The sequence below is a fragment of the Pelodiscus sinensis genome, chromosome 1, assembly GCF_052426305.1.
Source record: "Pelodiscus sinensis isolate ZL-2025 chromosome 1, ASM5242630v1, whole genome shotgun sequence".
NCBI lineage: Eukaryota > Metazoa > Chordata > Testudines > Trionychidae > Pelodiscus > Pelodiscus sinensis.
Window position 1 is genome coordinate 292,068,793 of NC_143052.1, and position 15,120 is coordinate 292,083,912.

A 15,120-nucleotide genomic window follows, 5' to 3' on the forward strand; every position below is an offset into this window, starting at 1 on the left:
CAAACTGACACACCAGCAGCCTGCTTACGCCTTATGTGCCAGCACCATGAGGTAGGGATAGGGACAAATTCATGATCCTTAACATTCTTGGGCTCAGTTATCTGCCTATGGGCCTCACCAATGCGTTGGTTGAACCAGCTCTGCCAGTGTTAGCTGCCCGGGGGGATTTTATGAATCAACGCTCTCCTTCTGATGAGAGTCACAGTAAGGTCAGCCCCCTTTGCGACAGAGGTTGTACAAACTCATGATAATGACAATCCTTACCCTGGAGAGATTAAGGTATAAAAGACAGTACAGTAATAGGCAGACGAATGTAAGGGACAAAGAGCAGTGAAACCCTACAAAGACCCAATCCAAAGCTCATTGAACTCAATGGAAGGTTTCCCCCACTGATTTGAATGGGCTTTAGTTCAGTCTCCCAACTACACTTAAGGTTGCAGAGGGTTGAGCTGGCGTGGGGAAGGGCCGTGAGAAATCAGTGGTGCTGTAACTGGAGACTGCAGGGCCAGAACACTCTATGACAAGAGACAGCACAATTAGTACCTCGTGCTTCCCACAATTTAGATTTCTAGAAAGCTGGTGGCTCCTGCTTTAATTATCTCAGCAAAGACCTCACACCAGCGAGCGCCTTATTGTAATATGGGTGCATTGAATAATACATATTTACTGCGAAGAAAGGAAGGTGTTATTGTGTGGGAAGAATTTGGCAGCTCTGAATACCGAACAGCAGTTTCTGCAGAGCAGGAGGATTCAAGCCGGTAATCAGCCCCCTCTAGTATTAAAAGGAACTGTCTAAATGTCAAGTCAGGTCCGATAAATGAGCCACTAACTCATTTAGAAATGGCTCCGGATGGCAAATTAAAAGTTTTGCTGCTAATTATGCTCCTTATTTTAGATTTCTGTGAATTCTTACTTTTTGTTTTCATTCCAATAAGAGAATCATTGGCTGCCAAAATGCTCAGAAAACTGAGGCTAAGCAAATTTGTGCACAGAAAATAAGAACTTGGCTGAACCTCACTCACAAGCATTTCAAAGGATCAAAAACTACAGGGCTGTGTATAGACTGGCAAGTTTTTCCGCAAAAGCGGAAAAACTTGCCAGTTGTCTACACTGGCCGCTTGAATTTCCGCAAGAACACTGACTTCCTACTGTCTGAAATCAGTGCTTCTGGCAGAAATACTATGCTGCTCCCGTTCAGGCAAAAGTCCTTTTGTGCAAAAGGGCCAGTGTAGACAGCTTAGATTTGTTTTGCGCAAAAAAGCCCCGATCGCAAAAATGGCGATCGGGGCTTTTTTGCGCAAAAGCGCGCCTAAATTGGCCACGGACGCTTTTCCGCAAAAAGTGCTTTTGCGGAAAAGTGTCCGTGCCAATCTAGATGCTCTTTTCCGAAAATGCTTTTAACGGAAAACTTTTCAGTTAAAAGCATTTGCGGAAAATCATGCCAGTCTAGACGTAGCCCAGGTGTGCTTTAATCTCACCCAAGCCCCCTCTGCTGTACATCAGCCTGAGACCTACCAGGACCCAGTGATTCATTCCATTTCCTGCCCAGCAAGGCCCCTCTTTTCCACTCTGGCTTCTGGTCTGTACCCAGGCCTTTGCAGCTATAGATTCTAGATCCATCAGAGCTCTCAGCAGGTCTGAAAATCTCTGGTGGGCCCAGCCTGATCATTGTTTTCAACTCTTGCAGGATCAAGGACCTTCCTTAATCAGTGGTACCCCTGGAATATATTGCAACTGCCCCCCATTGGCCTGTCCTCAAACCATCCATTTCTGCCCTGTCAACTTTTTCTATCCCTCCCACTGAAAAGCTTCCTTCCTGCCATGTTGAGCCCCCTCTCAGTGCGGGGCTTGTCCTTGCACAGAGCTCCGTGCCTCCTGCAAGGTCCTGAGCTCCTCCAACTCACATTAACCTCAAGAGAAATACATCCCAGTTCCTTGCAAGAGGCACTCACCTGTTTATACAATGTGGCCCTTATATTTCCTGTTTCAGACATATTAGAAAACAGCTATTTGGCCTCTGTAACTACTCAGCGCTGGCACATCCCTACAGAAAAGCAGTAACAAAGAACTCAAGGTTTATGCCTGATTGGGTCTCTTAATTGCACGGAGAGAACAATTATCTCCCACCAGCCCAAATGGCCACACATCCTGGCATTCTTTCATCATCTCACGCCTTCGCTTCTCCTCCTGTGCCTGCATCACCTTCAGCTCTCTCAACCAAGATGAGGTAAAGGGCAAGTATGGCATGTGATAGTGGTTAACCTGCTTGAGCAATGGTAGTTAGCTGACCTACGTGTCCTATGGCCAGATTCAGGAGTGGCTGAAGTGTTAGACTCATGGAGACTGAATGGAGACATAAGCAATATCACAGTGGAACTGGCTATTTGTTATGTTAATCAGGTAGTTTGGTTCTGATAGTGACATATAACTATCTGGTCTACACTACAGCAGAAGGTCGAATTAAGATACACTACTTCAGTTATGTTTAATTACGTAGCGGGAGTCAACATATCTTAAATCACATTTCCATGCCATCCACATCAGCTTCCCTTACTCTTCACAAAAGAAGGAATACCAGATGTCGGCAGGAGCTGCTCTCAGCATTCTATTTATGGGCCTATATTAGACCTGCTAAATCGAACACCAGAAGATTGACCTCTGGAGCATCAGTCTTCCGTGTAGTATAGATGTGGCCTTTGACTCTTGCTACTCTAGCTGCCTCAATAACCTGCAGCAGTGAGTTCCATAGGTTACTTAGACTGTCTAGTTAAAGGTATTTAATGTTATCCGTGGAATTCCATTGAGCATCCCCTGGTGGGAGTCTGGAGGCTAGAGGGACAGGTACAGATGGGAGAGGAGTAAAGTTGGAAGATGATTGTGTGGACAGAAATGAAAAATGAAATGTTACATCATCAAATAGGCAAGCCCAAAGTACCACCAACCTAACTCAAATCACCCGTCCTCCCCCCATTAGCCAGAACCCTCCTGCCCAGGTGCTAAAACCTCTCTCACTTTGGTTGCTGCCTCAGACAATATTCCTGGACAGGGTGATTTCTCTCTATTATTGTAGCATGTTAGCCATCTCTATAGCAACAAAAATTGAATTTCAAAAGGAGGCTAGCCTAGTGGGAGTCAGGTACCCATCACCCTTAAAAAACCCACTTTAATTTACAGTGACCAGAATTATTCATGGTTTCCCAGGCCTGTTCACCCTCCTGTATAACACAGGTCATAGAACTTCCTCAACATAATTGCTTTTGAACTAGAGCCTCTCTTTTAGAAAAAAGCCCAATCTGGATTTAAAAATTGCCAATGACGGCGATTCTACAACCTTGATCTTCAGGTTTTGTTTGCTTATTTTCTTCACTCCCTTCTTCAGCTTTTTTCATCTCAATTTCTTCATAACTGTCAGCGAAGAGTACCACAATGTCTGAAACAGAAAAGCAGTTGGTCTGATAATGCACTGACTGTGCTGACTGTAAGTAGGCTCATCCTTAACCAGAGCCATGTGATGTGTGGCCAAAACCCTTGTCTCACACAGAAAAATTATATTGGAACAGGATGATGATCCATTTAGTTTTGTTTTAATTGGGTGCTTCAGGGGAAAGAGAAAACCCTGGACATTGTACCTGAGTAACATAGACATGGGAAGGAGCAGCATGACAGGTGACCTCCAACTTTTCACTGTGAAAAGTTTGCTGGTGCTATCAGAATGAAACGAACATTATTTCACGGTTCTTGGAACTCCCAGAGCAGTGCTGCACCCTTGTGATGGGAATGGGAATTGTACTTTTCCACATGACTTGAATACACCTGTTTTGTGGGCTGACGTTCAGTAACCATGAAGCATTAGGATGGAAGTTACTTCCTAATCTCAGCAGGGAACCATTTTATGTTCCTAGGCATATAACTAGGTAATTAATGTAGCTTTGTTGGTATCAAATCAGACTGACCCAGTTCAGAGAGGACAGAAAAGTGCATAGTTTTTTTTTTTTAAACAGGAATCCTCTGAGTTGGAGATATGCATATTGATTCAACAACAGGTAGCATGTGAAGTCTCTATCGAGAGCCAGTTGCCCACTGGTTGCCGTAACCATTGCAAATGTATGTACACCTAGGCTACGTCTAGACTGGCATGATTTTCCGCAAATGCTTTTAATGGAAAAGTTTTCCGTTAAAAGCATTTGTGGAAAAGAGCGTCTAGATCGGCACGGACGGGGCTTTTTTGCGCAAAACAAATCTGAGCTGTCTACACTGGCCCTTTTGTGCAAAAGGACTTGTGCCCGAATGGGAGCAGCATAGTATTTCCGCAAGAAGCACTGATTTCTTACATGAGATCGTCAGTGTTCTTGCGGAAATTCAAGCGGCCAGTGTAGACAGCTGGCAAGTTTTTCCGCAAAAGCAGCTGCTTTTGCGGAAAAACTTGCCACTCTAGACACAGCCCTAATGTTTAAGGAGTTCTATAGTTAAGTTCTTAAGGCAGATAAACAGGCATAGGCATGGCTCAGACAGTCCCTTTCAAGGCAGTGGGTAACAGATGCCTCTCTCCCTCTCGTCATTGGATACTGTGCTAATATCAATGCAGGCCTATTTGTATACTGAGCCAGATGCTGATTAAGGGGGTTGTGAAATCTACAAGTAAGGAATATACAGGACAAGGCAACCAGCAGTGGGCGTCCTGCCTATGAAAAAGGACACAGAATTGCTCTGCTATATCTGGGGGTGCAGATACGCTGGATCTTGGCTCACACATGGATGATCACAACCAAGCCTGGCTGTAAAATGCTGGAAGGATTTGGGTGATCATTTCTCTGTAAGACGGGAAAGTATCTAGTTAATGAAGTCTAGGTTTTAGAATGTGTATTATGGTTTTATTTTATATGTGCTCCTTTGTTTCCAAGACATCTACTTGCTGCCCTTGAATTGCTATGCTTTGTTAAGCTTATACTGATTTTTACTTTAAACATGTCTGTGGACTGCGTGCTTGGCAGAGTGGTGATCTGAGGTGGAACTGATTAGCCGGAGAGTATGGCTTCTTTGCAAACAGTAAATCTGTGGATACTGCAAGTGTCCAGTGGAACATGGGCTGGATGCTCCAGGGAGACTCTTGAAGCTTGTGTTGCCCATGGCAGGTGAAGTCAAGGAGCTGACCCACAGCAGTGACAGACAAGTCTCCCTCACACATGGGTGATGCACGGAGGGACATGAGGGAACACATGTTCCCCAAATGCCATGAGCAGGAAGGGTTAGGCGCTGGCCAGCAGCCAGCAGGACCAAAGTCCTGAGCATCCAGGTAAACTAGTGAGGCCACCTGGTGCCTGTAACAGGAGTTGGGCCCCCCACACTCACCAGCAGTGGCAGGGAAAACAGAGCAATGTGGCCCCACCTCACACTGCTTTCTTGTGCATGTGGTCACCTATTTTCCAGGCACACCTGTTTCACAGGTGCCTGTTTTTGAACATGTGACTGTGATCTCAGTGTGTGGAAATTTACTGTCATTTTCTCTCTCAAGTACATTTGGTTTATTGCCTGACCCTGTTAGGCCCCAGCTCAGCCAGAAGTTATAGACATTGCAGGAACTACTTAGTAGTCTGTGTTTTGCAGGAGGTCACACTAGATCAGCGGTCCTCAAACTTTTTACCTCATGCCCCACTTACCCTGGTGGTGTTCTCTCCCCCAGATCCAGGGCTGGGAGTGGGGCTGTGGCTCTGGGAGGTGGGGTTGTGGATGGGGATAAGGGGACTGAGGCAGGGCCTATAGCTGGGGGTGGGGGCAGGCCTGGGAGTAGAGCTCTGGCCAGGAGCAGAGCTGGGTGGCATCCCCTCCCCCTTCCTCCCACAGAGACCTCAGCACTAGATGACCATAGTGGACCCTCTGGCCTTAAAAATCTATGAATGTGTCCCAGAGTGAGAGGGATTTCTAACCCTGGATTCCCTTGGCTCTTTGTCCCAGAGCTCCCTAGCCACTCACTAACCCATTCAATACCCTGTCACATGCCTTATATCCTGCTGTGTTTCTGATTAAAATTTCTGCTGCCCTAGGAGATTAACAAATATCTATGTTTAATCCCTGTTTGTTCCAGATTTAGCTACGTTTATTTTTTAAGAGTATATTTTATGAACAATCACCAGTTTATATTGCAGGACATTTTAGTTCTAAGCAGATAGGATTTTTTGGTACTTATCTCACTGACTGTTTCCCATACTGTCCAAAATCACTGGTATGCATGCTCTAGTGCTTTCCACCACTATCAACAGGCAAAACAGCAATAAACCCAGCTTCACCGGTGAGTAGTGTTAGTTAGGGTGAACTAGCAACTGGAGCCTGCTGGTGAATCCGTCCCCAAATGCTTACAGTGCTGTGTGCACTTGGCCTTAGCACACATACTATGTGCATTGCCAGAGCAAGCAGGGCCCCAGTCCTGGATGATGACCCCACTGTGCTAGGCACAGCACAGTTAAATGTGGTAGTGTCTAACCCAGGTTTATTATGAAAGGAGGCCTTACTACACTGCTGCTTATGCTGTTAAATGCATATTGTAAATACACTGGATGTGCAACATGGCCAAATTAATACTGTTGTAGGAACCTGTCCTTTTGGATTTCCTGGGCCTTGTTTGAATTGGTTCCACACCAGTAAAGTGAGTGGAGTTACTCCTGATTTTCACTTGCCTAAGTCAGATCAAAATCAGGCCCATTGCCATGTGTGTACTTCACTTATCGACCTATACATTAAGGCTATGTCTACACTGCAGCACTATTTCAGGATATTGGAGGAATCCTGAAATAGCTATCCCGCGTCTTCACATCAAGCCTGTTATTTCGAAATATAACAGGCTTGCTATTCCAAAGTCCCTGTAAATCTCATTCCACGAGGAGTAAGGGACATTTTGGAATAGTGGGTTATTTCAAAATTTGGCGCTGTGTAGACAGCGCCAAATTACGAAATAAGCTATTTTGAAATAAGATCGAAATAAGATATGCAATGTGCGTAGCTCACATTGCATATCTTATTTCGACCTATGGTGCAGTGTAGATGCCCCCTAAAACAGCATGAGCTTTTGTGAGATTACAGGTAGATACTACTGGCAGTTTATCTACCAGTAGTATAACTGGCTGGGTCCCAGAAATACTGTTTGTAAGGCTGGCATTACCAGTGTGGAATGCCCAGTGACCAAAGAGAACCAAGTTAATAAGTAAGAATCATATAGGCCCAGATACCGAGATATATTTAGGTACCTAAATCCCAATAAAATCAAAGGGAGTTAGATGCTTAAATGCCTTTGAGGGTCTGGTCCTGAGGGCCTAATTCTGATACTCCTGTTGAGTAGCATTTCACTCCATCGGGGATCACATCTCCATCTGTGGCTTTACATGGAATAAGATATAACATAAGAAAGTGTATTGGAATCTGACCCCTAGAGCTCCTCACCTTGACTTGAAATGTACACAGGACTGTCCTTGCCATCCACATCTTCTCGGCTCGCCTTCTCTTCTCTGACTGCTGATATAGCTTAAAGATCATGTTTTAGTTATGAAGTAAGCTTAGGAGATGGGAGGGAAATTCAATTTACTGCTTCTGTGACTAGAGATATGAAATAAATCTTAGATTCAATGATAGATCAATAACACCTAGATTGGGTTTAAATTATTAATAAACTATGAGAAATGAGCATAATTATTCTATGAATCCCAGTGCTTTGACGTCCTGTACATTTTCTCCCAAGATATCTGTATCAAAGCACCCCCTGCATCCTCTTTGGCAAAAGCAATAGTTAATAAGTTAATGTCCTTTGTTTTGCTTGCTAAGCATTTAGTAGATTCTGAGATGGGCTGTGGTAGGTTGGCGCCAGTAGTGTATTTTCTGTTGGAGTGCATGAAAATACTACACGATACGTTCCCAGTGGCATGACAGACATCCTAGCTCACAGAGGCCCTGTGCATTCTGAATTCCACCCCCAGGCTTACAGAAGGAACATCCTTCTTTGAAGAGGCTCATTCCTCTGAAAGGGAGACACACAGGCCCTAATCTCATACCAGTGTAAGCCAGAGTAAATCTACTGAAACGACTGGCGTTACAGTAGTGTAGGAGGACAAGAAGGCCCTTATCAGTTATTTAAGAGACCTATCCTGTTCCTAGGTATCCAGGAGAAACCACCTCCTTCTGCAAGAAAAAGGTGGGACCATTTTTTAACCAGCTGACTGGGAGTCCATTGTGGTAGACGTTTTAAGGCACTCCCACGTGAAGTGAACGTTCCCAGCCAACAACCCCATAATGGAGCAGGAGATATCAGTGAGGGAGAAGGGACCCATTAGCCTGAGGCGACCTGTATTGATCATGGGGATAGGGATGGGAATGTGAGACAAAAGAAGCTCCCCATAACTAGAATGCTCCTAGGTTTAAGGTCTGTCGTAGGCTACGTCTACACTGGAAGTAGCCCCCCACAGCTGACTCGGTCTCCTGGAGGTGTTCAATTGTAGTGTGTAGAATAGATGGTCAGGCTCTAGATGCAGTCTGGTCTGTATGTCACAGTGAGGTGGGAGTGTCCCGCAGATCAGGTGCCAGTCCAAGCCGTAAAATCTACACCTCAATTAAACCAGCCCATAGCCCAAGTCCCGTGAGTTTGAGTCAGCCAGCCGCAGGTTTTTAATTGCAGCCTAGACATGTGCTTGTTGGTTTATCTAGATTTCCACCACACCCCTGCAGGCTGGCCACAGGAGGGAGCCATGGGCCAGCTGAGGCAGTGAAACTGACAGCAGTCTGGCTGAGAACATACAGGTCCAAGGATCACCTCCCATTAAGGTCTCTCATATATTGCAGCCCTGCCTTCTGACTCCTATGGGGTCTTTCAGGGAAGCCTACACATTTCCGGTGGGCCTTCTGAACCAATGGCAATTTGATTCTATATTCAGAGGGTCATTATGACTCACGACATTGGTGCTGCTACTCACAAGTCATTCACACTGCATCAGATCTCAAGTGGATCCTTGGCTCTGATTCAGCCTTGGGTCTGAACTCTAGCCTATATCCAATGCCAATCAAGTGTTGGATCTGGATGCTGCTATCTGAGCCAATCTTTGCATAACATCCTAATAAACTACAAGGCAAAACAAACCTAGCTGCAGAAAAGCAGTTGTTCAAGTACAGATGCCCTGCACTGAATAGCAGCAAAGTGGCAAATCAGGAATGAGAGACATTTATCCTCCTGTCAAAATGCTTCAAATATATCAAAGTTCATGCTGAATAAAATTTTGCTTTTTTTTTTTTTTACTGATGCCACAAAGACATTTTTGACAGCAAAGCCACTGTTTCATTTTCCCAAAGTGCACTCTTTGGAAAGCAGAGTGGTTTGGATGTTAAGTACAGAGCTGCTGTTTGATGCTCACCATTTTCAATGGCTGACAGGGTTTTGTCTGAATAACTCCATTCCGTCTGGGTCCCCAGATCTTCAACCTCACATCTTCTGAGAGAGGCAGAAGATCCACCAACAGACTTTCTGCAGACAGGACACAGCAGGCTGGTTTTTACATTACTACTAGTGACCAGGGTAGAAAAAGCATCAGAAGTGTTCATTGAAGTAAGACACAAGCCAAAATTTTCAGAAATGACAAGTGATTTCAGCAGGGGGTGTCACCAGCTTCTTTCCATTGGTGGAGGCTGAGATGGATAAGACAGTAAATTGAAGGGTGGTGGGCCTGGGCTATACGTTTTGTGAGCAATACCACTCTGACTTCTGCAGTTCTGCAGTCAGCAGCCCAGCTATCCAGCCCTAAAGGCATCACCACTGCCAGCAGCAGCGATGTAAGGGTAGCAGTCTCTTTCCATGATACCCTTACCTCCGCATGATGTTTGACATTTGCACTGGGAGGAGTGATTATAGGGAGGCCAAGGCAAATTTTGGGGTGGATATTACCTGTACAAGCCATCCCCGAGTGCCACCCCTAGATTTTGGGTGCTTCAGCTTGAGACACCTTAACAGGCCCGGATTTTCATGATGTGTGTTGGGGAGGGGGAGCGTGTAGAGGGAGGGAGGCTGCACTTTCTGAAAGCCAAATCCCTTTTAGGAGTCTTAACTTGGGCACCCACATTACCAGTCACTTTGGACTCACAAAAGGGAATGGATCTGTTATATGAGAGGCAGCTGTCAGAAGAAAGCCACACTTTCAAGTGAATGAAAACGTGGGGCAACTATGAGTCCCCGGCACCCAAAATACCTCAGTAGCCTTAGTAGAGATCCATTGTATAAAGGGCCAAGGAGCAAGCTTCCAGACTTGTCACATTCCTTGCTGCCGTTCCCTGGGGATTTCTAAACTAAGCATGACTGGCATGTGTGCCTCACGCCTGTCCTCAGTTGGGCATGATTGATGCTCTGATCCTTTTATCTCAGGGAATTCGGCTGCGTCTTCCGATCGTGCTGATTGCTCAGCTCAGTTTCACTTCAGCATTCGCTCTGTGTTGTGTGTGCCCCGCAGTCCGACACAGGGGCTGGGTGTATGGGAGAGAAGGAGGTGGGTCTCATGAACCTAAGTTTGAATTAGCCACCAATGAGGTCTGAGGGATTGGCCTGTCATTTTCTGCACTTTCTTTCCACTGAAAATTGACTGCCAATCAGGGGAATCATTTTGAACTCATGTCAAAGAGCTGACATGGTTCCTGTCCAGCCATCTCCACCTGACATCCCTGTGAGATAGATAGTTAATTTGGTTGGATTCCTCAATGAAAACTGAAAGGTGTTCACAGTCTTCATGAGCATGCTGCTGCCTATGAGAAATGAGGATGAGCAGAGTGGCACCAGTGGCTGATTGAATGTGACCCCAGGAAGCCAGTGGATTTGTTTTCCCCTCGCATTAGTGATTCTCTGAGGCTGGTTACACATCGCTGCCTTTGTATTAGGTGTCTTATGGATCAGAATTTTAAAAGATTCTGGGCACAGTACACACTGAAATTTACATATTAACTGACGAAAGCCCCAGGGAAGTGCAGGAATGACCTATTAGAGGTATTTACATGGCCCCATTACTGTAGTATCTGAGCACCTCACTCTCTTTCAACATTTTGACCCTCGTAGTGCAGGCTGTGCAGCAGGGAAGTGCTCTCAGCTTCCACTTAGAGAGGAGGAACAGAAAGAAGCACAGAGACGCTAATTAACTTGCCCAGTGTCACACACACAAAGTTTGCTGCAGAGCAGGAAATTGAACCATGTCCTCCAAGGCTCAGGCTAGTGCTTGAATCACTGGAACAGATGGTAACACTGAGCCAGATCGCTGGCTTCAATCCTACCACATTAGGGTTCATCTACACTGCAACGTTAACACAGTGCGCATCTACACTACAAGCCTTTATTTCGAAATAATGGTGAGCTGGAGAACTTCTTACTCTGACTCACAGAAACTCTCATTTTACAAGGAGTAAGGGAAGTTGAAGGAAGAGTGCTCTTCCTTCCACTTCCTGTTGTGTAGACAGTACCTAAAGCCGAGTTAAGTTATTTCTCCTTAAGCTACGCAATTGATGTAGTTGAAGTTGCGTAGCTTAATTTGACTTTAGCCCTATTGTGTACACAGACCCTAAGGCACCAGATTTTTCTTCCATTTTAACAGACCATTTGCTTACTCTTGTGATCTCCTACTAGTCTTCTGGGGTGTTGTGTAGCTAATCTCTCACATATCACAGGGAAGTGATAGAGATGCAGCCATGTGTATCACAGAGAAGAAATTGTCCCAGGATATAAGCTGTTTTCCCAGTTTTTCAGAATGTTGGAATCAATGATGTCTCTGTTCTTCCAGGTTGCACATTACAGCCGGTGTTGATACCCCAGAATGCGACATTTCACTGTGTCTACATGCAGTAATACAATAAGGCTCTCTCTATAAACTAGCCACTGATCATTGGGCACACAGGCTTATTATTTTACTATTGGAAAATATTACTTAAATATTAAATAACATCCATGGGCCACATTCCCCCTTAGAGACAAGTAAAGCACAACAGAGATTAATTTGGTCCAGTTTATTTGGAGCCTAAATTGTACCTTCTTTCACAGCAACCCTGTTATTTCCCTCTCTCTCTGAGATTAAATAGGTCTGACATCTATAGAGGAGGACCTAAAACACTGGGACAGATCCTCAGATCATGTAAACAAGCATTGCGCCATTAAAGTCAATGAAATGAACTGGGCTGATTTATGCCAGAAGAGGATCTGGCCCATTATTTCACCCAAGAGATAAAAATATTTTGTCAAATAAAATCATATAAATACATGCATATACACACAACTCCCAGAATGTATTTTCCTTTAAGAAAATCACATTGATGTCTGCACAGGTTGACAATGTCCCTTTTAATCTAGCAAGCAATGCAGGCTATGAGACAATTACTTAGACAGAAGTAACTTCCAGATTATTAATAGCACAGATACAGCAAATCCTGCCAGACGGTAGATGCTGGAGACATACAATATATCTCCAGTTGTTGGATGTTCAAAGTCCTAGCATATGTATAGTACAAATGTACAATAATTTGACTGAATCGTAACGAAAAATGTTACCAGTTACTCTCCTTACTTTGATTCCTTCGACTTACAACCAACATGCAGAGTTGATGGAGAATCTGCCTGAAATTCTAGAGAAGAAGGGGAAGAAAAGTTTTCTTTAAATACATGTCTTGTCCTGTGGAAAAATGGGGCTTTTTTTTTTATGAAACAGGAGTATTGAATTGTCTTGCTATTCCTCTATTTTGTATTTCACCAGCATTGCTGCTTTAATTGGAAGCTTTTGTATTTTAATGATACAATACATTGTATGGGGGAAGCTTTTTCATTCAGATATAGAAAGCCTTTGGAGTCTGAGGACAGAATTTTCAAAAAATAAGTTTTACATGCAAATTTACTTTGCCTTCCTCTTCAGTGATGATTACAACTACACTACAGAGTATGAAGTGTAGTCATACTCTGCCATATGCTGTTCCCAGACTCAAAGCATTTTTAAGAGATAAAGCCATGACAGTGTGCCATGTAAATTACTCTGCAAACCTAGCAATATGCCACAGGTACACAATTAGCAGCGTTATGTAAATTCCAATAATACACACACAAATACCAACCTACAGCAATGCGCCTTTTAAACTCCCACTGACAGCATGCCAAGTAAATTCCTTGCATACAGTCTAAACCAATATGTTTTGAAAATGTTTGTCTAAATCTTTCAAAGTGCCATGTAAAAATCTTATGTCTAAGGAATTAAATTGAATGTCAGTTGGCAGGAACCCCATGTTTTGCCCACTTATCAAAATAGCAGACTCCTGTGGACTTCTCACTCAATCCAATCATGCCTGTACTTCTGCCCGGTAGCGTGTTCTTCAGGGTGTGTGTGTGTGTGACTAATCTGAAACTAATTAGAATTGCACAATCAATTCTTTCTAGTTGAAAACAATTGTTAGTGGTGCTGAGGAGGAGGGCGTGGTATTGTGAGGAGCATAGAGAGGCTAAGACTGAGAGACCCCTGTGGTTGCTCAGTGTAAATAGCAGTGGATAAATATAGTAGCAGGGGCAGCAGCAGTGGAGCCATGACTATGGCTAGGGCCAGCCTGAGGGGGGTGCGGAGCCTGTGGCAACCCACTCCAATGTCCCTTGTATGTAGCATAGGGCAACACCCCTGCCACAGAACATATGCCCCCACAGCTAGAGAGTCTGGCTCCTTAGTTCAAGCAGTAGATGCTCTGCTTTAAAGATCATTGGGTCAATTCTTGGTAGTGGACAAGGCCATCACACTAGCACCAATGTAAACTCCCCAAGTATGGGTGCTCTAACCAGAGGAACTTGTACAGGGAGGGAGGGAAAGATGACAGAGATGAGCAGGAATGCCCCTTTGAAGGTGGAGGCAAGACAATTGTTTCTTTTGGCCCAATCCTCTAATCTGTCTAGGTCACTCTGTACCCTATCCCTGCCCTCCAACATATCTACCTCTCCCCCTAGCTTAGTGACGTCCGCAAACTTGCTGAGGGTGCAACTAGGAGATGTTGGCTGAGCAGCCTTGAGAACAGACTGGGATGAGGAACCAGAAGTGGAGAAGAGATAAGATAGGGCATGGACAGGTTGAAGGGGATAGGACAGAAAGGGTCAAGTTTGAAGGAAACAGACAGAAAAGTCTGGGCCTATTAAGGTATGTCTACACAGCAGTGGGTTTTTTTTTGGAATAACTGATGTTATTCTGAAATAACATAGTCCGTGTCTACACTACAAGCAGTTATTTCAACATAATGTCAAAATAATGTTGAGCTGGAGGACTTCTTACTCTGACTCTTATAACCCTCATTTTATTAGGAGTAAGGGAAGTTGGAGGAAGACTGCTCTTTCTCCGATTTCCTGCTTTGTAGACAGTACCAAAAGTTGAAATAAGCTCTTTCGACTTAAGCTGTACAATTGACATAAGTCAGGTTGTATAGCTTATTTTGGCTTTAGCCCTGCTGTGTAGACATGTCCTTACTGAACACTTCCCTACAGAGCCTGGAACTGAACAAGGATTCTGAATCTCACTATTCCTCTGCTCCCATCAAATGTCTTGAAATTCACTGGCAAAATGTCTCTCTCATTCTCCTCTAGTGCTGGTCCACTAAAAGGTAACAACTTACCATTGATATCAGTTATTCCATTACCCCAAGTGGCAGAGGTTTGTGCAGGGAACTTGCAAGTTGCAGTCCTGACATCAACCCAAGTGAGTGTTAAATTTATGTTTTTTAATTGCTCTTTAAAAAATCTGGAAAATTATATACCCTTCTCCCAAATTATATACTCCACCTCTACATGTAAAGAACTTTATTAATATTGTAAAGTTAAACTCTCAAAAATCAGGAAATGCCAGAATTAAGGTTGACTCTGCCGCTTTAATTTGGCATATGTGTATATATATGCATTATGATACAGTCTTTAATTATGTGATCACATACCATTTTTACCACATTTTCTAATTTTTGAGTGATTGACTTTGCAATCTTAATCATGTTTATTTTAACTGATTTAGTAGGTACAATTACATAGAAGTGTAGTAATCGACCATATGTGACCAACCCACTGCAAAATAAATTTGGAATTTTAATCCCATATCTGTAAAATATTATTGTATGTGA

The 15,120-nt window shown here is 44.0% G+C and overlaps 1 protein-coding gene across 12 annotated transcripts in view; it reads right to left on the reverse strand.

Annotated features, from left to right (window-relative positions):
* ERICH6B (glutamate rich 6B) overlaps positions 1–15,120 on the reverse strand; it is a 67,916-nt gene that overhangs the window by 33,725 nt on the left and 19,071 nt on the right. For all 12 annotated transcript variants that reach the window (XM_089775473.1, XM_089775472.1, XM_025182084.3 and 9 more), the window contains 4 exons: positions 12,561–12,618; positions 9,387–9,496; positions 7,432–7,512; positions 3,332–3,430 (listed from right to left, as the gene is read on the reverse strand). In XM_089775473.1, the coding sequence (XP_089631599.1) occupies positions 3,332–3,430; positions 7,432–7,512; positions 9,387–9,496; positions 12,561–12,618 (348 nt within the window). The remainder of the gene's footprint in view (positions 1–3,331; positions 3,431–7,431; positions 7,513–9,386; positions 9,497–12,560; positions 12,619–15,120) is intronic.